At 36.0% G+C, this 26,342-nt stretch overlaps 1 protein-coding gene across 1 annotated transcript; it reads right to left on the bottom strand.

The window, feature by feature from the left end:
- Positions 1-539: 539 nt before the first annotated feature.
- Positions 540-24,133, bottom strand: LOC311187579 (charged multivesicular body protein 1B2-like; the record flags this gene model as incomplete). Its single annotated transcript, XM_084258940.1, has 8 exons — positions 540-787; positions 1,760-1,832; positions 4,375-4,418; positions 9,811-9,918; positions 9,989-10,057; positions 10,423-10,569; positions 23,110-23,207; positions 24,121-24,133. 8 exons carry the CDS (start codon positions 24,131-24,133, stop codon positions 743-745), a joined length of 597 nt encoding a protein of 198 aa, XP_084115066.1. The 3' UTR covers positions 540-742.
- Between the last annotated feature and the right edge of the window lie 2,209 nt (positions 24,134-26,342).

Below are 26,342 nucleotides of genomic sequence, written 5' to 3' on the forward strand. Positions count from 1 at the left end.
ACTATAAGAAAGTGAAAATCAAAATCAACAAAAAACTATGAACCAGAGACACTTTTAGGGGGGCAGGGGCGGGAGGGGAGGGATTGGGGTCAGAATGGGGGGGCTGCAATTGTATGGGGAATATAAAAATAAAATTTATTATTAAAAAAAATAATAAAAAAAATAAAAATAGGATAGCAAAAAAAAAAAAAAGTGCATTTCTGCCCGAACAACAAAAATACAAACAAAACCAAAAAAGGCATTGTCCAGTTTCCATTGTATGATACTAAATGTGGTGCTTTTGACTATGTAAACATTAAATAAACATGTTTTCCATACCTTTATTTTATGTATAACATATGAATACAAAAAGTAAATCTACTTTGAATTAAAAATAAAACAAAACCTTTATACTTTATTCTGTACTAAAGTACTTTATTCTGTAATAGTAGATTTCTGATGTATGTTTGGAGGAAGATGTTTCATACACAACAAACAAAACATGCTCTGTCAAAGACATTTATAAAAAAGATGCCCCTCATACTTTTCAAGATAATATACAAAACTACAAAATCTGTGAAGGTAGAAACTGTGAAATTTCTTATAATATTGGAAAAGACAAAATAAATCACTATATACAAATAGTGCTTAAGCATTCTTGATCATATAGTATTCTTAGTGTAACTGGTGTACAACTTATTTATATATACATACAAATTATTTCAGGAGGAAGTGAAATAAACAGAAGCACCAGTTGTTTAAATTATACTTGATCACGCAGACGAGCAAGTCTCTGTGATAGTTCATCCTAGAGGAAGCAAGTTTGAAAAATCACCAAGTCTGTGACAAGTATAAATGACTAACATTTTAAATAGCTTACATTTTAAATAAGACTTAAAATCCTATCTCAAAAATTCATACAAAAACGATCATTAACTGTTAAAACATGTCAGAATATATGGAAAAACTTAATAGAGGAGAAGGTATAAAGGTGAGCAAATTCACTCTCTAAATGAAATGTGTGTGAAAATAAAAAATGTCCATTAAGGGGCCTTCCTGATGGCATGGGGAGTTAAGTCTCAGCACTATCACTGCTAAGGCCTGAGTTTGATCCAAGCCAGAGAGGTAACCTACATACATCACAGCAGACCTCTTCTATCTTGCCCACTTCTCCCTTTAGTAGTGTATTTCAATAAATCTGCCTGTTCTGCTCCCCATTCTGTCTCTGGTGAATCCTCTCACCCCCACACCTTTGGCCTATACCCCAGTTCTTCTACGCAGAAACAAATAAATCTTAAAAAAAAAAGAAAATGTCCATTAAGGAGTTAAAGGCTAGTCACCTTTTGCTAACTGAAGATGCAACAGTAGAAAAATACTTCTTTTTATAAAAGAGAAAAGGTATATATATTCACTTACACACAATGTATTTTATTATATTTAAAAACATTTAAGGGGCCTCCCCGGTGGTGCAGCAGTTGAGCGCTGGCCTGTGAAGATGCCCACAGCCTCTGCAGCGCCAGTTTGATCCCCAGCCACAGCGAGGGTCCCACATGGTGTGCAGACCTCTCCTGCCGCCCGCTGCTCCCCTCAGCAGTGTACTTCGTCAGTCTGCCTGCTCTGCTCCCCACTCTGGCTCTGGTGAATTCTCTCACCCTCCCATGCTTCTGACTGTACCCAGTGCTTCTATAAATAAATAAATAATATTTTTTAATAAATAAATTAAAAAACACTTAATTCACACATCAAATTCATACAAATCAAGATAAAATCAAACTTCTACCTGTTCCATGGAAGCGACACTTGTGCCAACAGAACCCGTTTGACCCTGTGGTAGTTCCATACTGAGATCAAGGCTACAATTTAAAAATTATTAGCACAAATAAATGTTAACATAAGCATTTTCCTCCTTATCTAATTAAAATATGCAATAAAATAGGCTTACTGCAAGTCTGAACATTCTACCTAGTGTTTTACCTTAAATAAAACTGGTTAAAATTTCATAATTAAATAAGAAGCAACTTCTGAATGGTTACCTTAAGACCAATTTACTAATTTTAAAGTGTTTTTATTGAGGCCTAATATCAATCTGTGTGGATAATAATCTCATGATAAAAAAAGTTAAAAGGTACATGATGATGATCTAGTCATCTGAACAAAAGACCAAATCAATGGTCATGCAACATATTGATTTACTGGAGATTACGATTTGTATCCTACTATGAAGGAGAATTAACATGCCACAAAAAAAGATCAAACAGGCCATATCAGTAGCCTCAGGACCCATATATAACATTTGAGCTGACTTAAAGTTCAATGTCTAGCCCCTGGACTACCCTTAGGAATTATTACAAGTATCCAACCATACAACTGAAATACAGAAAGGTTAAGTAAACTTGACCAAGTTCACCGTAGTGATAGACAAGATTTGAATCCAGGTGTCTCTGCTTCCAGGGACCATGATTTTAATCTCCATTACAACTTCTCTTCTAAGATATGAGAACCTTTCTGTCTGTCTCTAGACCAGTGTTTGCCAACTCCAGTTTGAAGAAACAGTAACTTTAACAGTTATTGGGAGATTATACAGGCTGTTACTTAAAAGGTAAAGATATGCACACTAAAATTTTGTTGAGGCAATCACACTTTCAAACAGAATTTGTATATTTAAACATCTTTAAGGATGGGCATCAGTATTTCAGCATCAGTGGTTCTACCTATATCTACTGTCCAGATACCACCCACTGCTGACATAATTAATCTTTTTAAATTTTGCACCCTGCCCACTCCCCCCTTCCACCCACCCAAGGAACATTTAGTGATGTCTGGAAACATTTTTGGCTAACACTACTGAGGGGAGGGGTGCAACTGGTGTCTTGGGGTTGGAGGCCAGGATGCTGCCAATATACCCTACAATGCACCCCCCTGGATTATCTGGCCCAAAATTTCATAGTGATAAAGTTGAAAATTCCTGCTCTAAATCTTATCAAAATGTTGTCTGCTGAACTTGACTGCCACTCAGAATCATTCAGACTATAATGTGGTAATACTCATTTTAATGGACTTCCCTTGCTACATTTTCAAGCCCACTCTCTTTATTTAGTCTTTGATAGGAACAGAAACAAGATCATAGCTTTATATTACTAAGATAGAGTCTTCTGACACACAAAGCCTTGGTCTCTTTTATAATACTTAAAGTATTATTATTATTCCTAACTCTCTGTTGGTATGTGGGTTATGTCACAATATTAACAAAGCATATCAGTGTACAAGCTAACCTCCAGCCTGGTGTTCAAAAACTGCAAACCTGATTTATTAACTTGGGTTTTATTTCACTAGTGATTCACTAGTGCTTAAGAGATAATAAACTTAATTGTTCATTCTAATCAGGTATTAACCTAAACACTAGAATAATATTCATCAACTCTATTTTCTAGGTGTCTTGAAATCTTCTCTCTCCAGGAGAAGAGTATGTGAACCCTATTTCAATCTATTACACAATCTTTGAAGATAAAGTATAAAACTTGGTATCACCCAGTTTAACCTTTATTCCAGACAAATATTTTTATTTTCTACTACAATGTTTTCTACCAGAGAATATGGATATAACATGACTTCTGTAGCAAGGTTATTTTCATGGTCGAGTCATGCCCCTCAAACATGAAGGGCCCTAAATAAACAGGCTGTTAACAGATACCCTGTTTCTAATAGCAGCACCACAAAGAGTGTCAATTATATGCCATTTTTTGGAAAAAAAAAAAAGACTAACTGCAATGTTGCCATCTTTTGAATCCCTTGGGCATTTTGTATAAATTTCTCAGTTTGCAGAACTGGGCTTAAGACTTAATGACCTGATTTATAGCAAACAACTCTTAGAAAGCCCTTCAAAAAAATCTCTACATTTCATATATGCTGAACACAGTAGGTACTCAGGGAAAAGCTAAACACTCTTACCTCCCTCAAAAACCTTCCTCCATTTCTTATCACGTTAAATGAATGTATCTCCAGTGATTTTTTAAGAAAATACTAGGATGATCTGAATAAAGTGACATTTTATAAGCATGGCAAATAGATGGATAACTGTCTCAAATGCCCTTCCAACACTAAATTCTAGGGTTAAAAATCTAATTCTGGGAGCCTCCCTGGTGGCACAAGGGGTTGAGACGCAGCGCAGTGAGGCTAACCTCAGCCACTGCAGCACAAGTTTGATCCCCAGCCCGGAGGTTACCCACATGGAACAGCAGACCTCTCCTGACTCGCCCACTGCTAAAAAAAAAAAAAAGGAACAATCTAACTCTGATCATTGGTAGTAAGCCAAATATTTTTATACATATTATGTAAATTTTAGGGTCTCTAGTTATTAAACCAACATTATCCAAAATCATCTGAATAAATTCTTACCCAGCTTCATCTGCCATTTCTTGAAGTAACATATCCACTTGGTTCTAGAATAAGAAAATGAGAATTTATATTTTAATGGAATTTGTTTTTTGGGTGGTTTTTGTTCCTAATTTTACTTTAATAAGAGGGAAATGTCCACAATTTTTAAAAGAACGCTTTATGTTTTAATATATATATTTACCACTAGAGGGAGCTGAATTAATTCAGAAAATGATTTATTTCTGAATATAAAGCCTTAATCTATGAGTAAGGGGACGGGGCAATGGGCTTAGTGGAGGTGGGTGGCTGAAGCATATGTACATGTGGAGGAGTGAAAATGTATCCCAAAAGTTATACAGACATGTGAACAACTGACACATTAAATAAAAAATATTAATGATGTTCACATAATTCGAATTTGTTTAGTTAGCTCTCTAATAGAGTAAACCAATTTGTAAAGCTCTGCTCTAACTCACTTTACTTATATTGAGAGTGTATTTAAATTTTAGATTATGATTGTTCTTTCCCCTAGTTGATACAAATTTGATATTGAAAATTATTTTATAACATCTAGAAATGAATACAAGTATTGAGATATTAACTAAAGTACAAGTGTTCTCAGAGAATAGAATCTGATTAGTAAAAATGAACTCTAGTTTTTAACATAATTAAAAAAAAATATTTTAGACATTCAGGTGGGAGTTCTAAGCATTAGTCCCAGTTCTACCACTAATAAGATGTATGATTTTAAGAAAATCACTAATTTGATATTAGACCTTCATTTCTCTTGTTCTCTTTCATTCACTTTAAAAATATTTCCAAAATACAGAAAAAGTTCAGAAAATACATCAAATACTTATGTGCATTTACATTATCTTTATTTCATATCTAAAATAGCATTATTTATGTTTTAGAATACAGTTAATATATGTACACTATGCTGTGCTGCAATTTGCTTTCTCATTCTACCTTGTAAGATAATTATATTGATATCTAGAAAACTAGTTCATTTACTATCATGCTTGTAAAATATGCAATATAGAAATATAATTCACTATATTTATGGACAGTTAGATTTCCCCCTAATTTTTCCCAATTATAGCAAGTGTTGCAATGAATATTCTCATGTGTAAGTATCCTTATAAAGACATGTAGAAGTTTGTGTATAAATGTGGAAGTGGAAGTACTAGGTTACATACTGAATTAGTCTGATTAGTCTAAAAATTGAGCACCTACTTTACACCAGATATCATCTTAAATGCTAGGGATGCATCAGTTAACAAAAACGATAATTCTTGACTTTATTAAACTTATGTTCTAGTATAGGTATGTGAAGTGAGAGAAATTCAACTTTTTAAAAATGACATGGTGTAGGGCCTCCCCTGCTGGCGCAGCGATTGAGCACTGGGCTGCAACTGCAGTGCCAGTTAGATCCCCAGCCACTGGCGAGGGTCCCACATGGCGCGCAGACCTCTCCTGCCACCTGCTGCTCCCCTCAGCAGTGTGTTTTGTCAGTCTGCCTGTTCTGTTCCCCGCTCTGGCTCTGGTGAATTCTCTCACCCTCCCATACTTCTGACTGTACCCAATGCTTACATAAATAAATAAATACTTAAAAAATGACATGGTGTATTAGAAGGTGATATGTACTATGAAAAAAATATAGCAGAAATGGTAAAAAATATAGAGCATGGTGGGTTCCCTTTAAGGAGGATGGCTGGTAAGGTAGTGGGTAATAAGGATGTTTGCAAGAATGAGGAAGAACATTTAAGGGGGGAAACTGCAAGTGGAATGGCTTTGAGGCATAAATGTATTTGGTGTGTTTGAGAAATAACAAAGAGGCCAAGTGACTGGGTAGAGTGATGAGCACTAATAGGAGATAAAATCAGAGAATCAGGGTAAGGCAGATTCTGTAGGTAGGAGCTATAGGCAGATCTTATAGGGGCATTGGGAAGAGTTTGGCTTTTATTTTGAGGGTGATGTGGACTGATTAGAGGGTTCTGAGAAATTAACATGATCTGATTTGTTTTAACATGGTTGTTATGTTAAGAACAGACTATAGGGCCTCCCGGGTGGCTCAAGGGTTAAGATCTCAGTGCTGTCAAGCTATCGCCAGCCATTACAGCATGAGTTTGATCCCTGGCCAGGGAGCAGCCCACATGGCGCAGCAGACCTTTCCTATCTTGCCTGCTGCTCCCCTCAGCAGTGTATTTCAGTAGATCTTCATGTTCTGCTCCCCATTCTGTTTCTGGTGAATCTTCTCATGTCCCACACCTCTGGTCTACACCCCAGTTCTTGTATGCATAAATAAATAAATCTTAAAAAAATGAACAGACTGTAAATGTTACCAAATTGTTCTTCCAAAGTGGATACACCAACTTAAATTCTAATAACTCATTAGCAGGTTATCAGAATTTGGCAACTAAGTGTGTCCAGCCAGATCCCTCTCCATTTCTGTGGTAAGTTTTGGTTGAGTTTATACGTAGAATGCTTTGTATATATTTGAATGTTCCCAGCCATAGCAAATTCTTGAGAAACAGATGTAGGGGCTCAATATATGTGGGGTGAATGACTCTCAAGATTTTTTAAAGCAAAAGGCATTAGAGATCATTGGGGAAAAAAAGGCATTTAGATATCAAATCCAACCCATACATTTTACAAGTAAGAAAACTGAGACCCAGGACAGTGAGTATCTTAATCAAGGTCCTATAGTTAATTAGTAGCAGAGTGGGGATTGGAAATCCAAGTGTTTTGATTTCAACTCATTTTTCCAATTCACGTGTGTTTCATAAACTTGATGGATCAGAAAATCTCCTGGAGATTGCCTAATGTTCTTGAATGAGAAACTCCAGGAACATGCATCTCAAACTCAGTGCAATAAAATTCACCTGGCAATATTGTTAAGTGATTCTTACTCATTGTCTATGGGTGGGGTCTACATTTTTGCATTCCTAATGAGATGATACAGATGTTCCTGATTCTTACACCACACTTTGGGGAGCAAAGTTCTAGGGAAGGTATAAAATAATGGCTAACTATAGGCTCACTATAAGATGTGCACTCCACATATAGATAAAATATTAAAATATCAGAAATGCACAGCTCAGTGATTTACCACAAAGTAAATATCCATATGACCATAACTCAAAACAATAATAGAACATTACCTACTCCTCAGATGCCACCCTAATTCTCCCCATTGGTCATTACTTGCTGCTCTCTGTAAGAATAAACACTATTCTCACTTGTATTTCTTTATAATTTTATCCCCTAAACACACATCCGTGATATAATTTTTACTTAAAAAAATATAGTTGGAACTACAATATATATTGTGTCTGAATTTTTTCAATCAACAGTCTTTTTTTTTTAAAGACTTTTTATTTATTTATTTATTTATTTTTTAATAGAGGCATGTTTTTATTTATTTGTTTGTTTGTTTGTTTGTTTTGTTTATACATGCACTGGGTACAGTCAGAAGCGCGGGAGGGTGAGAGAATTCACCAGAGCCAGAGCGGGGAGCAGAGCAGGCAGAAGGACCGAAGTACACTGCTCAGGGGAGCAGTGGGCGGCAGGAGAGGTCTGCACGCCATGTGGGACCCTCCTCCGGTGCCCGGGGAGCAGCCGGGGATTGAACCGCTGCGCCGCAGAGGTGGCCGGCAGCCTCGCAACCCAGCGCTCAACCGCTGCGCCACTGGGGAGGCCCTCAATCAACATTCTTAAGAACTTTACAGGATATCACTGTATATATTCATGGGTGGTCTAATTGTTGATCTGTGTCTTTTATTTTTCTTAGTACATCTAGGTAAAGGATTATAAATTTTGTTGATCTCTGCAAAGAATTTTTGTTTGGCTGAATTGGTTTTATTTTTTCTGTTTTCTGCTTTATTAACTTTACTATAATCATTATTGTAGTCTTCATTCTGCTTCACTTGGGTTTAGGTTGTTTTTTCATTTTTTTGATCCCTAAAGCAAAAGCTTGGATTATTGGTTTCTCTCCTAATAAGCCACATGAAACTATACATATGCACTTAAGAACAACTTTGCTGCATTGCAAATTTTAGCATTTTTTAAAAATTATAACTTAACTTAAAATAGTTTATGATTCCTATTAAAAGTCCCTTTAAATGTGGTTTACTTTAATTTGTGTTGTTTAGCATTATCTGCAATTCTCTGGATTGTTACTGTTATTGTTTTCTAACATAATACCATTGTGGTCAGAGCATGTACTCTATAAGAATTTGTTTACTGTTACTAGTTTTATGGTCCAGCAACTGGTCTCTTGGGAAAGTTCTACCTGCACCTAAAACTAATTGGTTTCTACAATTATTGGGTAAAATATCACAAAACTTGTAATTATAATATAAAGCTGTTTGATAGCTATGTTCAAATACTCAAATACTCAATATCTTTCCTGATGCCTTTATTAACTTGTTTATCAAGTGTTAGAAGAGAAACATTAAAATGTCCTATTTTCATTGTGGATTTGCCTAATTTTCCTTTTTGTCCAGTCAATTCTTCATCTATTTAAATACTGTTTTAGGCACCTATACAGCACTATTGCTATGTTCTTAAAATATTTATAATTATAAAATGTTTCCCTTTATCTCTTTAAAACTGTTGAAATGAGCTTTTCTTTTTTCTTTCTCTTAACTCTAAAACATGAATATAAGCTTATTTTCTTGTTTACCTTATATAAAGAGTTATCTACAGTAAAATTTGGATGGACCATTGTTTTCTTCCCAAACTATTTTGTAAGTTACATTTTGTAAGTTACATTTTTTTTCCACATTAGCATCTGAAGAGATAAGTTGTTTTTTTTTTTTCATTTGATAAGCCAAATGACAGGTGTTGGACCAAAGAGAAAAGTGATAATGAAGTTTTATTTTGGATATTTAAATATTAAAATTGTGGATATTTGGATATTTAAATTACACAAAACTGGTTCATATCACATGCAAACTAGTTTCAAATTTTAATTTTTCTGTAGCATATCTCTAAATTGCTGTTTTGGAAAACATCCTAGTTTTCTGAATAATCTTACTATTTGTTCACCTGTGACTTGTGCATATATAATATACCTAAAGAGTAGGTAGAAAGCAGAGTATCTGCAATTAGATGAATTAACTGAGGCTTAGAGTAGTATCTAATACCCACTGACTTCAACAAGCCTCTAGTGCAATGCCCTCATAAATAAGGATGACTGTCAGCCAGGTGGAACCAAATCCCAGATTCTCTAGACATGTGACCTTGTGCAATTCCTAGAATTTCAAAACAAGATAGGGAATATAGTCTTCCAACATATCCTTGGGAATCCAGGAGTAGAATATATCTTCCTATCTCTACTTTGGGGATATACTACATTTATTAAGCATTTTCTAAACATGATTTATGCTCACAAAACAAATTTTGAAGTTGGATAATTTTAAAAAGTTGTCCTAAGTACAGAAATATTCTTACTTGTGGTGTTGTTAGGGTTGTAGTGCTACTCATTGTATCTTCCATTTGTTGTGTTTGAACATCCAGTGTCTCAAATTGGTGCTCAAATTTATCCATAAGAGCAGAAATCTGTGAAAAGAAATGTGTTATAAGAACTTACACCAAAGAGATGCTATCTGAACATCAATTTTTTTTTTACCTTTTCAAGGTTCATACTCCTCAATGTAGCATCCATAGACTTAACTACACCTGCCATGGACTTTGTTACCTATTGGGAATAAATTGAGCATCCTATATTAATAATCTCAAGATTTACATAGCCTCTTAAATATATTACTTACAGATCAACTTATGAAATTTGTGTATTCTTTCCTTTACAATAAAAATACAGTATGTATTCCTGGTCTAGACACTAGCTACCATTGATTTTTGGCTCTTCATTGGGAAATCTTAATTTAAAAAGCTACTGACAACATCTTTTTCCTCACCAAGCACGTTATGTCTCTCTTGCACAAAAAAACCTTTACCAGAACCCTGTAGCACCTTGCATTAGATTAAGATTTCTAACAACTCTTAGTATTCTCATTAAACTGAAACCAGGACTTCCAATTATGTATAGATACTAAGCCTTACCTTTCCCATTGTTACTGCAGTTTGAACTCTGGCTGCCACAGCATCAATCCTAGCACTCATTCTCAAGAAATTAATTGCTTGGTTCTTCTGACGGATTGCATTTTCAGCATGTATTCTAGCAACTTCTGTATTGCCCTTCTGAATTGCCTGTTTCAAGCACAGCACAAGTAAATAGTACCAAAGACAAAGAGTAAAAAGTAAAATTGGCTTATCTAAAATAATTACAACAAAATCACAATCAACGTCATACTCAACATTGAGAAACTGAAAGAATTTCTGCTAAGATCAGAAATAAGACAAGGATGCCTACTGTCACCATAACTGTTCAACATAGTATTGGAAGTCCTAGTCAGAGCAATTAGGCAAGAATAAGAAATAAAAGGAATCCACTGGAAGAGAAGAAAACAATACTTGCAGGTGACATGCTATAATGCATAGCATTATACCAAAAACCACCCAATATATATGAATACAGTAAAATTGCAGGATACAAAAATCAGGATATGAAATTCAGCTGTAGTTCTATATTAGTTAATATGAGAAAGGGAAATTTAAAACGACAATCCATTTTACAATGATGAAGGAGGTGAAGCACCTATATATCAAAAACTGTAAGGTTCTGTTGAAGGAAATAAAAGGCAAAAAATGGTAAGACAGTAGTAGTAGTTGCAGCAATTTTAAGAAAACAATAATCCTAATATGTCAATTTTAAGTTTACTTTTTTTTCTAATTCAGTGTACTTCTATCTCCTTTACTAAAAGTTCTTTTTCCTTAAAGTTCTCAAGAAAAGGGTAACACAAAGTACCCAGAGTAAATGAATTTAGGATTGTGGGCATGCTATTATCAAAGATATGAATATCTAATATAATAAAATATTAAAAACAGATTTACAAATACATATGCACAAAAAGGAGTTAACATAGCAAAACTGAGAATGCTATCCTTAGAAAGGTCTACTTGCCAAATTTAGCACTGGGTGGCTTCTAAAAACTTAAATTGGGAGTGAGTTAGCATCATTACCAGAATATAAGAGTGGCTCACTCTTGTGCCTAAGCTGCACAAATAATGTGGTTTGTGACAATCAATGAATTTCCTTCTGGAAGTTTGGAATTTTGGTGTTAGGCAGAGGTTGCATTTATAACTACTTGAAATAGAACTTGGTCTCCTAGGCTCAGAACTTGCCTGACAGACATTTCACACATGTTGTCACAATTTTATGGCTGGAGGAATTATGCTGTAAGAGGATTCTTAGAAGCCTGATTCTGGATTCTTTCAGACTTAGCCCAATGTGTAGTTTGTTTGTTTGTTTTTTTAAACTGAGTTAACTTTCATTTACAACACTGCATATGATTTAGAGGTATAGGATCACACCCTTCAGGTTATGTTATGATTCCACACTCATACCAAGGCACTGAAAGTCCCATTTTGCTATGCATCTTTTTAGTATAATACATCAGAGCCATGGGTACAACAGGATCCTCACCACTGTGAATATTCCTAGCAAATACCACTACACAAACCACAACACACACTAATAAAAAGCACTACTAAGATACAAAACTTTAGAGCTGTAAAAATAAAAATGAGCCAAAAATGTTAAATATTCCTCTTTCATAAAAAGTTTTATATTTCGCAGTAAGATTGGTTCAGGCTACAAACCAACAGACAAGCTTTAAATGTGTATGCCTAACTTGGAAGAACTTCTGAGCCTTCAAGAAAGAGAATTTAAAATTGCCATGATTAAAAAAATGACAGAACTCATAAAGCAAAACAATGATCAGAAGAAGGAAACTGAGTCCCTAAAGAGGGAAAACAACGGTGAGAAGAATGAAATTGAGTCCCTAAAGAGGGAAGCAAAAGAAACGCAGGAGATCAAAGAATTAATGGAGGAACTAAAGAACTCTGGGAAAAGCAATGCAAGCAGAATAGATGAAATGGAAGAACGAATAAGTACTCTTGAAGACGCAGAAATAAAAAGAACCAAACAGAAAAGAAAAGAGAAGTACGAAGGAAAAAAAAAAAAAACAAGAAAGACTTCGGGAACTATCTGACTCCATGAGGAAAGGAAATACAAGAGTTATAGGAATACCAGAAGGAGAGGAGAGAGATGTAGGAACAGAGAAAATATTCAGGAGATAATTGAAGAGAACTTCCCAAATGTGAAGAAGGAGCTGAAAATTGATATACAAGAAGCAAGAAGAACACCAAACATCCACGACGAAAGGAGAAATAAAGCAAGACACATAATAGTAAAACTCCCAAGAATCCAGGACAAGGAAAAAATAATGAAGCTGAAAAGAGGGAAGAACAGATAACATTCAAGCAAAACCAATCAGGCTGACATCAGACTTCTCTGAAGAAACACTACGGGCAAGGAGAGAGTGGAGGGACATAGTCAACAGACTCCAAGAAAACAGATGTCAACCAAGAATACTCTATCCTGCAAAGCTCTCCTTCCTCTATGAAGAAAGAATAAGGAACTTCCCAGACAAACAGAAACTCTGGAATTTCATTACGACTAAACCCCCACTGCAAAAAATACTACAGGAGTCCTAAAGCCAGAACCTCAGAGGGACGAATAACAACAAAAGAAGGCCAAAAAAAAGTTATCAAAAGAATAAATAAATCAAAGGAAAGACAAACACAATTGCCAATACAGATGCTAACATATCAATATTAACTCTAAATGTCAATGGACTAAACTCTTCAATAAAAAGACACAGAGTTGCAGCCTGGATTAAGAAACAAAACCCAACCTTTTGCTGTCTCCAGGAAACACATTTAGCTACAAAAGATAAAAATAGACTCAAAGTTAAAGGATGGAAAACAATCCTACAAGCAAATGGACCAAAAAAAAAAAGCAGGAACAGCTATACTTATATCAGATAAAACAGATTTCATACTCAAAAAAATAAAAAGAGACCCCAATGGTCACTACATTATGATCAAGGGGACAATACTTCAAGAAGAAATAACACTCATTAACATATACTCACCAAACGAAGGAGCACCAAAATATATCAGACAACTGTTGTCATCTCTGAAAACAGACATCAGAGAAAACACATACGTAGTGGGAGACTTCAACACACCACTATCAACAATGGATAGATCAACAAGACAAAAAATAAGTAAAGAAACTAAAGCTCTAATTAAGGACCTAGAGCATTTGGACTTAACAGACATCTATAGAACACTAAACCCCCCAAAAACGGAGTACACATTTTTATCAAGCGCACATGGATCATTCTCCAGGAAAGATCACATACTGGGGCACAAGACAAACATCAACAGATACACCAAGATTGAAATCATACCAACCATCTTTTCTGACCATGAAGGCATCAAACTAGAAATAAACCATAAAAACAAGGCAAGGAACTCTCCTACCTCATGGAGATTGAAAACCACACTACTGGAAGACCACTGGACTAATGAGGAGATCAAAGAAGAAATTAAAAAATTCTTTGAATTGAATGACAAGGAGGACACCAATATCCTAAATGTATGGGATGCAGCAAAAGCAGTAATAAGAGGAAAATATATAGCAATAGAAGCTCACATCAAGAAACAAGAAAGAACTCAATGAAACAACCTAATCTTGAAGCTCAAAGATCTAGAAAAAGAACAACAAAAAAAAAACCCCAAAACCAGTAGAAGAAAAGAAATAATAAAAATCAAAGCAGAAATAAATGAAATTGAAACTAAAAAAACAATCCAAAAGATCAATGAAACCAAGAGCTGGTTCTTCGAAAAAATCAATAAAACAGACAAACCCCTCACCAGACTCACAAAGGAAAAAAGGGAGAAAGCACAAATAAACAGGATCATAAATGAAAGAGGAGAAATCACAACGGATACAGCAGAAATCAAAAGAATAATCAGTAACTACTATGAACAGTTATATGGCAACAAGTTTAACAATCTAGAGGAGATGGACAAATCCTACAACTCTACAATCACCCAAAGCTAGATAAAGAAGAAATAGAATACATAAACAGACAAATGACAAGCAGCGAAATTGAAATGGTAATCAAAAACCTCCCCAAAAACAAAAGCCCAGGACCTGATGGATTAATAAATGAATTCTACCAAACATTCAGAGATGAATTAGTGCCTATTCTTCACAAAATCTTCCAAAAAAATTGAGGAGGAAGGGACAATACCAAACACGTTCTATGAAGCCAACATTACACTAATACCAAAACCGAACAAGGACAAAAAAAAAGGAAAACTACATGCTAATCTCCCTAATGAACACTGATGCAAAAATCCTCAATAAAATTTTAGCTATCAGAATACAACAATGTATCCATAAGTTAATTCACCATGACCAAGTAGGATTCATTCCAGGGACACAAGGATGGTTTAACATCCGAAAATCAATCAACGTTATCCAACACATCAACAAAAAGAAATATAAAAACCATATGATAATATCAATAGATGCTGAGAAAGCTTTCGACAAAGTGCAACACCCATTCATGATAAAAGCCCTTGAAATCCTTGGGATACAAGGAACATACCTCAACATCATAAAGGCCATATATGACAAGACAACAGCCAGTAACATTCTCAATTTTGAAAAGCAGAAAGCAATTCCATTAAGATCTGGAACAAGACAAGGATGTCCACTCTCACCAATGCTTTTCAATATAATACTGGAAGTCCTAGCCAGAGCAATAAGACAAGAGAAGGACATGCAAGGAATCCAAATTGGAAAAGAAGTCAAACTATCACTATTTGCAGATGATATGATAATATACATAGAGAACCCCAAAAAATCCACAAAAAAACTAATTCAACTCATCAATCAGTTCAGTAAAGTGGCAGGATACAAAATCAACACGCAAAAGTCAGTAGCCTTCCAATACACAAACAATAAATCTGAAGAAGAAATAAAAAATATATCCCTTTTATTATTGAAACAAAAAAATCAAATATTTGGGAATAAATCTAACAAAAGAGGTAAAGGACCTATACAAAGAATACTATAAAACACTGTTAAAAGAAATAGAAGAAGACACAAAGAAATGGAAAGACATCCCCTGCTCATGGATTGGAAAAATAAACATTATTAAAATGGCCATCCTACCAAAAGCAATATACAGATTCAATGCTATTCCAATCAAAATTTCAATGTCATTCTTCAAAGAAATAGAACAATTATTTTGTTTAATAATAAATTTTATTTTTATATTCCCCATACAATTTCAACCCCACCATTCTGACCCCAATCCCTCCCCTCCCTCCACCCACCCCCCAAAAAGTGTCTCTGGTTCATAGATTTTTGTTGATTTTGATTTTCACTTTCTTATAGTTATTCATTTTCCTGGTCCCTTATTTAAGTTTTCTAGATTCCTGCTATGAGTGAGACCATCCGGTATTTTTCTTTTTCTTTCTGGCTTATTTCGCTGAGCATGATCCCTTCCAGCGCCATCCATGTTGCTGCAAATTGCATGTGTTTATCTTTTTTGAATGCTGAGTAATATTCCATGGTATATATGCACCACATCTTCTTGATCCAGTCATCAATTTTTGGGCATTTGGGCTGTTTCCAAAGCTTAGCTATTGTAAATAGTGCTGCTATAAACATAGGGGTGCAGGTGTTCTTTGGAATTGATATTTCTGTGTCCTTTGGGTAAATACCTAGGAGTGGAATTGCTGGATCATATGGAAGCTCTATGTTTAGTAGGTCCAGAAATCTCCACACAGCTCTCCATAGTGGTTGGACCAGTTTGCACTCCCACCAACAGTGCAGAAGAGTTCCTTTTTCTCCACACCCTCGCCAACATTTGTTGTTGCTAGTTTTTTTTAATATGTGCCATTCTCACTGGTGTAAGATGGTATCTCATGGTAGTTTTGATATGCATTTCCCTGATTACAAGTGATGTTGAATATTTTTTCATATGCCTGTTGGCCATTTGCATTTCCTCTTCAGAGTAGTTTCTTTTTAGCTCTTCTGCCCATTTTTTGACTGGATTATTTTCTTTGTTGTTTTTGAGTCTCATCAGCACTTTGCAGATTTTTGTGATCAATCCCTTATCATTAGTGTTGTGTGCAAAAATGTTCTCCCAGTTGGTGGGGTTTCTCTTTGTTTTTGTTATTGTCTATTTTGCTGTGCAGAAGCTCTTTTATTTGATGTAGTCCCAGCTGTTGATCTTTGCCTTCACTATCACTGCTTTGGGTGATGTGTCTGTAAAGATGTCTTTGATGTGCAAATCACGTAGTGTTTCGCCTATATTTCCTTCTATGTATTTTATGGTTTCAGGTCTTATGTCTAGTTCTTTAATCCATTTTGAGTTGATTTTTGTGTATGGTGTGAGGTAGTAGTCAAGCTTCATTCTTTTGCATGTAGCGGCCCAGTTTTCCCAGCACCATTTATTGAACAGACTTTCTTTGCTCCAATGCATATTCTTTGCTCCTTTGTCAAATATTAGTTGACCATAAATCTGTGGGTTTATTTCTGGATTTTCTATTCGATTCCATTGGTCTGTGTGTCTGTTCTTGTTCCAATACCATGCAGTTTTGATGATTATGGCTTTGTAGTATAGTTTGAAGTCTGGGAGTGTGATGCCTCCAGTCCCTTCTTTTTTTTTTTTCAGGAGAGCTTTGGCTATTCGGGGTTTTTGGTGATTCCATATGAATTTCATCAATAATTGTTCTATTTCTCTGAAGAATAACATTGAAATTTTTATTTCTTAGAATCTCCTTCTATTTCTTTTAACAGTGTTTTATAGTTTTCTTTGTAAAGGTTCTTTACCTCTTTTGTTAGATTTATTCCCAAGAATTTGATTTTTTTTGTTTCAAAAATAAAGGGGATGGTTTTTTTCATTTCTTCTTCTTCAGATTTACTGTTAGTGTATAGGAAGGCTTCTGACTTTTGCATGTTGATTTTGTATCCTGCCACTTTGCTGAACTGATTGATGAGTTCAATTATTTTTTCTATGGAGTTTTTGGGGTTCTCTATGTATATTATCATATCATCTGCAAATAGTGATAGTTTGACTTCTTCTTTTCCTATTTGGATTCCTTGTATGTCTTTCACTTGTCTTATTGCTCTGGCTAGGACTTCCAGTATTATATTGAAAAGCAGTGGTGAGAGTGGACATGCTTGTCTTGTTCCAGATCTTAAGGGAAATGCTTTCAGCTTTTCACCATTGAGAATGATACTGGCTGTTGGCTTGTCATAGATGGCCTTTATGATGTTGAGGTATGTTCCTTGTATCCCTAGAATTTCAAGGGCTTTTATCATGAATGGGTGTTGCACTTTGTCGAAAGCTTTCTCAGCATCTATTGATATTATCATATGGTTTTTATATTTCTTTTTGTTGATGTGTTGGATAACGTTGATTGATTTTCAGATGTTGAACCATCCTTGTGTCCCTGGAATGAATCCTAGTTGGTTGTGGTGAATTACCTTATGGATACACTGTTGGATTCTGATAGCTAAAATTTTATTGAGGATTTTTGCATCAGTGTTCATTAGGGAGATTGGCCTATAGTTTTCTTTTTGTGTGTTGTCCTTGTTCGGTTTTGGTATTAGTCTAATGTTGGCTTCATAGAACGTGTTAGGTATTATACCTTCCTTCTCAATTTTTTGGAAGAGTTTGTGAAGGATGGGCACTAATTCGTCTCTGAATGTTTGGTAGAATTCCTTTGTAAATCCATCAGGTCCTGGGCTTTTGTTTTTGGGGAGGTTTTTGATTACCATTTCAATTTAGCTGCTTGTCATTGGTCTGTTTAGGTGTTCTATTTCTTCTTTATCTAGCTTTGGGTGATTGTAGAGTTGTAGGAATTTGTCCATTTCCTCTAGATTGTTGAACATGTTTTCATATAACCGTTCATAGTAGTTATTAATTATTCTTATGATTTCTGCTGTGTCCATTGTGATTTCTCCTCTTTCATTTATTATCCTATTTATTTGTGCTTTCTCCCTTTTTGCCCTTGTGAGCCTGGCTAGGGGTTTCTCTATTTTATTTATTTTTTTGAAGAAACAGCTCTTGGTTTCATTGATCTTTTGGATTGTTTTTTTAGTTTCAATTTCATTTATTTCTGCTTTGATTTTTATTATTTCTTTTCTTCTACTGGTTTTGGGGGTTTTTTGTTGTTCTTTTTCTAGATCTTTGAGCTTCGAGAGTAGGTTGTTTTTTGAGTTCTTTCTTGTTTCTTGATGTGAGCATCTATTGCTATATATTTTCCTCTTAGTACTGCTTTTTTTGCATCCCATACATTTAGGAAATTGGTGTCCTCCTTGTCATTCAATTCAAAGAATTTTTTAATTTCTTCTTTGATCTCCTCGTTAGTCCAGTGGACTTTCAGTAGTGTGGGTTTCAATCTCAACGAGGTAGGAGAGTACCTTGCCTTCTTTTTATGGTTTATTTCTAGTTTGATGCCTTCATGGTCAGAAAAGATGGTTGGTATGATTTCAATCTTGGTGTATCTGTTGATGTTTGTCTTGTGCCCCAGTATATGATCCATCCTAGAGAATGATCCGTGTGCGCTTAAGAAAAATGTATACTCAGATTTTTTTGGGTTTAGTGTTCTATATATGTCTGTTAAGCCCAAGCACTCTAGATCCTTATTTAGAGCTTTAGTGTCTTTACTTATTTTTTGTCTTGTTGATCTATCCATTGTTGATAGTGGTGTGTTGAAGTCTCCCACTACGTATGTGTTTTCTCTGATGTCTGTTTTCAGAGATGCCAATAGTTGTCTGATATATTTTCGTGCTCCTTCGTTTGGTGAATATATGTTAATGAGTGTTATTTCTTCTTGAAGTATTGTCCCCTTGATAATAATGTAATGACCACTGCGGTCTCTTTTTATCTTTTTAAGTTTGAAATCTGTTTTATCTGATATGAGTATAGCTGTTCCTGCCTTCTTTTTTGGTCCATTTGCTTGTAGGATTGTTTTCCATCCTTTAACTTTGAGTCTATTTTTCTTTTGCAGCTAAATGTGTTTCCTGGAGACAGCAAAAGGTTGGGTTTTGTTTCTTAATCCAGCCTGCAACTCTGTGTCTTTTTATTGAAGAGTTTAGTCCATTTATATTTAGAGTTAGTATTGATATGTTAGCATCTGTATTTGCCATTGTGTTTTTCTTTCCTTTGATTTTATTTATTTATTCTTTTAATAACTTTCTTTGGCCTTCTTTTGTTGTTATTCGTCCCTCTGAGGTTCTGGCTTTAGGACTCCTTGTAGTATTTTTTGCAGTGGGGGTTTAGTCGTAATAAAATTCCAGAGTTTCTCTTTGCCTGTGAAGGTCCTTATTCTTTCTTCAAAGAGGAAGGAGAGCTTTGCGGGATAGAGTATTCTTGGTTGGCATCTGTTTTCTTGGAGTCTGTTGACTATGTCCCTCCACTCTCTCCTTGCCCGTAGTGTTTCTTCAGAGAAGTCTGATGTCAGTCTGATTGGTTTCCCTTTGAATGTTATCTGTTTCTTCCCTCTTGTTAGTTTCATTACTTTTTCCTTGTCTTGGATTCTTGAGAGCTTTACTATTATGTGTCTTGCTGTATTTTTCCTTTCGTCATGGTAGTTTGGTGTTCTTCTTGCTTCTTGTATATCAATTTTCAGCTCTTTCTTCGCGTTTGGGAAGTTCTCTTCAATTATATCCATGAATATTTTCTCTGTTCCTACATCTCTCTCCTCTCCTTCTGGTATTCCTATAACTCTTATATTTCCTTTCCTCATGGAGTCAGATAGTTCCCGAAGTCTTTCTTCGTTCTTTTTCCTTCGTCCTTCTCCTTCCTTTTCTGTTTTCGTTCTTTTTATTTCTGTGTCTTCAAGAGTACTTATTCGTTCTTCCATTTCATCTATTCTGTTTTCATTGCTTTTCCCAGAGTTCTTTAGCATCTCCATTAATTCTTTGATCTCCTGCATTTCTTTTACTTCCCTCTTTAGGCACTCAATTTCATTCTTCTGGTCATTAATTATTTTCCCCTTATCATTGTTTTCCTTTATGACTTCTGTCAGTTTTTTAATCACAGCAATTTTAAATTCTCTCTCTGGAAGGCTCAGAAGTTCTTCCAAGTTACTGTCGTTGCAATCTGGTAGATGGTTTTCTTTTTGCGGTGTGCTTTTTTGCTGAGGAGTTGCTGAGTTGCATGTGGTTTTTCTACTCCCTACTGCCTGTTTTCTAATTTGCCGTATTCCTTGTGACACTGTGTTGCTGGTACTGGCCGGCATCTTGGGCGACCTTCCCAGCTCACCACTGGCTCCTCTGGGGAACTTCTGCTGGGTTCACAAGTCTCCAGCAAAGAAAGGTCCCTTCTGCAAAATGGCAATGCGGGAACGTGCTCCCCTGCACGCCCGGTCTGCCCCAGCGGTGGGTGCTGCTCCCCTCTGGGCTGGAACTGCAGGCTAGAAGGCGCCCGGCATGGGCAACCTCCCAGCTTACCCCTGGCTCCTCGGTGAGCCTTCTGCTAGGTTTACACAGTCTCCAGCAAGAAGGGTCCCTGCTGCAAAATGCCTGTGCCGGGGACGCGCTCCCCTGCACGCCCGGTCTGCCCCAGCGGTGGGTGCTGCTCCCCTCTGGGCTGGAACTGCAGGCTAGAAGGCGCCCGGCATGGGCAAGCCTCCCAGCTTACCACTGTCTCCTCGGTGAGCCTTCTGCTCAATAGAACAATTATTGATGAAATTCATATGGAATCACAAAAAACCCCGAATAGCCAAAGCTCTCCTGAAAAAAAAAAAAAAAAAAAAAAAAAAGGGAATGGAGACATCACACTCCCAGACTTCAAAATATACTACAAAGCCATAATCATTAAAACTGCATGGTATTGGAACAATGGAATTGAATAGAAAATCCAGAAATAAACCCACAGATTTATGGTCAACTAATCTTTGACAAAGGAGCAAAGACTATGCATTGGAGCAAAGAAAGTTTGTTCAATAAATGGTGCTGGGAAAACTGGGTCGCTACATGCAAAAGAATGAAGCTTGACCACTACCTAACACCATACACAAAAATCAACTCAAAGTGGATTAAAGAACGAGACATAAGACCTGAAACCATAAAATACATAGAAGGAAATATAGGCGAAACACTACGTGATTTGCACAACAAAGACATCTTTACAGACACATCACCCAAAGCAGTGATAGTGAAGGCAAAGATCAACAGCTGGGACTACATCAAATTAAATGCTTCTGCACAGCAAAAGAGACAATAACAAAAACAGAGAAACTCCACCAACTGGGAGAACATTTTTGCACCCAACACTAATGATAAAGGACTGATCACAAAAATCTGCCAAGAGCTGATGAGACCCAACAACAACAAAGAAAATAATCCAGTCAAAAAATGGGCAAAAGAGCTAAAAAGAAACTTCTCTGAAGAGGAAATGCAAATGGCCAACAGGCATATGAAAAAATGTTCAACATCACTTGTAATCAGGGAAATGCAAATCAAAACTACCATGAGATACCATCTTACACCAGTGAGAATGGCACATATTAAAAAAAACTAGCAACAACAAATGTTGGCGAGGGTGTGGAGAAAAAGGAACTCTTCTGCACTGTTGGTGGGAGTGCAAACTGGTCCAACCACTATGGAGAGCTGTGTGGAGATTTCTGGACCTACTAAACATAGAGCTTCCATATGATCCAGCAATTCCACTCCTAGGTATTTACCCAAAGGACACAGAAATATCAATTCCAAAGAATACCTGCACCCCTATGTTTATAGCAGCACTGTTTACAATAGTTAAGCTTTGGAATCAGCTCAAATGCCCAAAAATTGATGACTGGATCAAGAAGATGTGGTACATATATACCATGAAATATTACTCAGCATTCAAAAAAGATAAACACATGCAATTTGCAGCAACATGGATGGCGCTGGAAGGGATCATGCTCAGTGAAATAAGCCAGAAAGAAAAAGAAAAATACCGGATGGTCTCACTCATAGCAGGAATCTAGAAAACTTAAATAAGGGACCAGGAAAATGAATAACTACAAGAAAGTGAAAATCAAAATCAACAAAAATCTATGATCCAGAGACACTTTTTGGGGGGTGGGGGGCGGGAGGGGTGGGATTGGGGTCAGAATGGTGGGGTTGCAATTGTATGGGGAATATAAAAATAAAATTTATTATTTAGAAAAAATAAATGTGTATGCCTGCAAATATAAATAGTAATAAATAAACAAAAGAGCATTTTTTTCTTCCTAACAGTTTTATTGAAATAGAATTCACCTACCATAAAATTCATGCTCAAAAACATACAACTCATTGATATTCACAAAGTTGTACAATTATCATTGTTAGCTGATTTCAGAATATTTTATTATATGTAAAAGGAACTCCTGTACCCATTAATAGTATTATTCATTCCTTCTTCCAGATCCTTGCAACCACAAATTTATTTTCTTTTTCTATAGATATGCATGTTATGAAAATTTTATATAAACAGGATCCTACAATATATAGCCATTTCTGTCTGTTTTTTTTTTAATTCAGCATATTTTTTAATTTTTCCATGCTATAGTATATATAAGTAATTCATTTCTTTTTGTGAATGAATAATATCACAATTATAAAAGAGCAATTATTAAATATGTTGTTTAAGAATCTTAGATGTTTGATTTAGAATGATAAACCCAGTAATCTTTTTTCAATGTAAAAGAAACTCAGCTTCTTTTCCATGATTATGTTCACTTCATGCGCTAAAAAAAAGATTAAAAATGGCTTACCTTTTTAATCGTGGCCTTTTCAGCCTTTTCCTCTTTATCACATTTCTTTGCATTTCTACTAAGTTCTTTTGCAGCAAACTTCAAGTTAAAAAGGTGTTCTGAAAATATATATATTAAGGCTATGTTTTAAAAAGTCATTTATCAACCCAACTACTTGAAAATAAGATGTTAAAGTTATGAAACTTATAAGATTCTTCTATTTAAAACTATTCACAGGGCCTCCCCAGTGGCACAGAGCCCGCTGTGAAGCTGTCCACAGCCTCTGCAGCACGGGTTCAATTCTCGGCCGGCCAGAGAGAAACCCACATGGAGTGGCAGACCTCTCCTGCCTCACCCACTGCTCTCCTCAGCAGTGTATTTCATCAGTCTGCCTGTTCTGTTCCCCCACTCTGTCTCTGGTGAATTCTCTCACCCTCCTGGGCTTCTGACCTGTACCCCAGTTCTTGGATAAATAAATGCTAAAAAAAAAAAAATTCACAAACTAAGTAAACAAAATTATTTTCTTCTGTATCTTTTCTATTAAAAGCAGTCAAGTTAATAGTAAGAAGATATTACAAAGGGAGAAACAGCAACATTATCATGGAGAAACTAGGAAGATACACCTTACAAAGGAAAAGATCACCAGTAAGACAATTCACTTTCATTTACCTTCTGAAATGATGAACTGAGATGAGTACAGTACCAAATCTAGTGTTGCTGCCAAAAAATAACCTCAAAAGAAAACATGAAACAATTCTGAACTGAGAGACATTCTACAATATAACTAGCCAGTATATTCCTCAAGTTTCAAGTTCATGAAAATCAAACACAGAAGAACTGTCACAGAGTGACAAGGAGAGATGCCAACTAAATACAATACAGCATCCTGGACTGGATCCTGGAACAGAGAAAGGACATTAGTAGAAAAATTTGTGAAATCCAAATAAGAGCTATATCGTTCAGTTAATAATTTTGTGGTGATGTTGAGTTCTTTTACTTGATAATTATAACATGGTCATAACCCAGCTTTACCTGAACTGCCCATACTGGTGTCAGGGAAACCTGCTGGATGTCCCGCCCCCAGTTCCCTATTTTCCCACTAAAAGCCCTGCCACTATGCCACAAGCCAGGATCTGCTCCAGAGAAGGTCCCAGCTACTGAATCCACCACTTGGTAAATGCCCAACAGGAGCCCCATCTACAGCAAAGCAAAACTGAAAGCAAACAATGGGGTGAAAGAAAAACACAAAGGGTCAAGAAAGTCCTCAGGCCAACAGTACTCCACAGAAAGAAAATCAATGTCTAGTACCCAACAAAGACATGGAAGAGCTTTTTTTTCTTATTAGAGAATTCAAATTTGTCTACAGAAAAACAACTGTTGGCATTTTAAATGGGTAACAGTCAATTATAAAATGCCTCAGGGAGAACCTGGATCTCCTGAGTATTTTTATTCAAAAAAACAAAATCTTTCTACTTGGTGAAGTCTCTTCTACATCAGATAGAGCTTTGGATAATTTTATGATTTTCCTTGTATAGGTTTTAAATGTCTTACTCTTTTTGCTTTCCTTAAAAAGTTGTATCCAGGGCCTCCCCTGGTGGCGCAGCGGTTGAGTGCTGGGCTGCAAAGCTGCCCGCAGCCTCTGCAGCGCCAGTTCGATCCCCGGCCGCTGGGCAAGGGTCCCACATGGCGTGCAGACCTCTCCTGGCACTTCTGCTGCTCCCCTCAGAAGTGTATTTCGTCAGTCTGCCTGTTCTGTTCCCCGCTCTGGCTCTGGTGAATCCTCTCACCCTCCAATGCTTCTGACTGTACCCAGTGCTTGTATAAATAAATAAATAAATCTTTAAAAAAAAAGTTGTCTCCATTTTTACCCTAATGGGAGGTCTATAGAGACAAAATATATATGAGAGAGGCAAAAGGCTTTCAATCATTTTTTAAATTTACTTTTTGTTTTTTATTCTTTTCATAATTTTTAATTTTTTAAAATTTCTTACATTGTTGTTCATTTATGTACAATATAGACATTTGTCTGGCTCTTAAAAAAATTTCAGGGCCTCCCCTAGTGGTGCAGTGGTTGAGTGCTGGGCTGCAAAGCTGCCCACAGCCTCTGCAGCACAGGTTCGATCCCCGGCCGCCAGCAAGGGTGCCACATGGTACGCAGACCTCTCCTGCCAAGCCCGCTGCTCCCCCCAGCAGTGTATTTCATCAGTCTGCCTGTTCTGCTCCCCACTCTGGCTTTGGTGAATTCTCTCACCCTCCCATGCTTCTGACTGTACCCAGTGCTTGCATAAATAAATAAATCTTTAAAAAAAAAAGAATTCAAATTTGTTTTTGTTCTCCACTTAAGTATAGAATGATCAGTTGAATCACTGATATAGATGGAAATAAAGTAAAAGTAAGGAATTTTTATTTTTCTAAACCATCTCCAAAACAGAAGCACTGTCTCTGTAGGATAGGTCACTTTAGTTAAAAGTTGAATTAAGAAGCCAATTATTTTAGATGAATTCATATAGTTAAATTCTGTAATTGCTTTTTCAATGATGATTTCAGCTTTTCTTATACCTGAAAGTTAATATAAACTGCATATACTGAGGATTGTCTACTAAATGCCAAATAGAGTCAACTCTTACTTAAGATTGTCATGGCAAAATATACTGACCAAAAAATCAAGAAACGATCCATTACGAAAGTCCATTTAGCACCATAATGCTATTTTCTTTTTTATACTAAAAAGACATGAATCACTTCCACATATATGGGCACTAGAGAATTAGAAATAGCAGATAAACTAGAACACATGTCCTCTGAAATATAGAGCTTATCCTGAGAAAAAGAGAGGGAGATATTATAAGATAGAATCAAAGAGGAAGAAGGAAAATGAGCAGCAGGCAAGCACTGAAGACCACATATTAGGCCCATACAAGGTGAGGTTCTAGAATAAAGTTTTCTAAATAAAGCTAGAACTCTTGAAGGCTACAACATTAACAAGAAAGTGGGACAGAAAAGTTTTATAAGCTGTAAAAGGAAGGTGAAATGATAAAGTTAACTGTCATTATGAGCCTTAGCAGAGAGCTGAGGGTGACAAATTGAAATAATATCAGATTATCTACTTTGATCATAACAGCATCAAACTAGAACTCAACCAAAAACAGAAACATCAAATATGTAGAGTCTGAACAACATACTATGAATGACCACTGGGTAAAATGGAAATAACAGAAAAAAATTTAAAATACCTGAAGATAAAATGAAGACAC

Source organism: Talpa europaea (assembly GCF_964194135.1).
Source record: "Talpa europaea genome assembly, chromosome: X".
In the NCBI taxonomy this organism is placed as follows: Eukaryota; Metazoa; Chordata; class Mammalia; order Eulipotyphla; family Talpidae; genus Talpa; species Talpa europaea.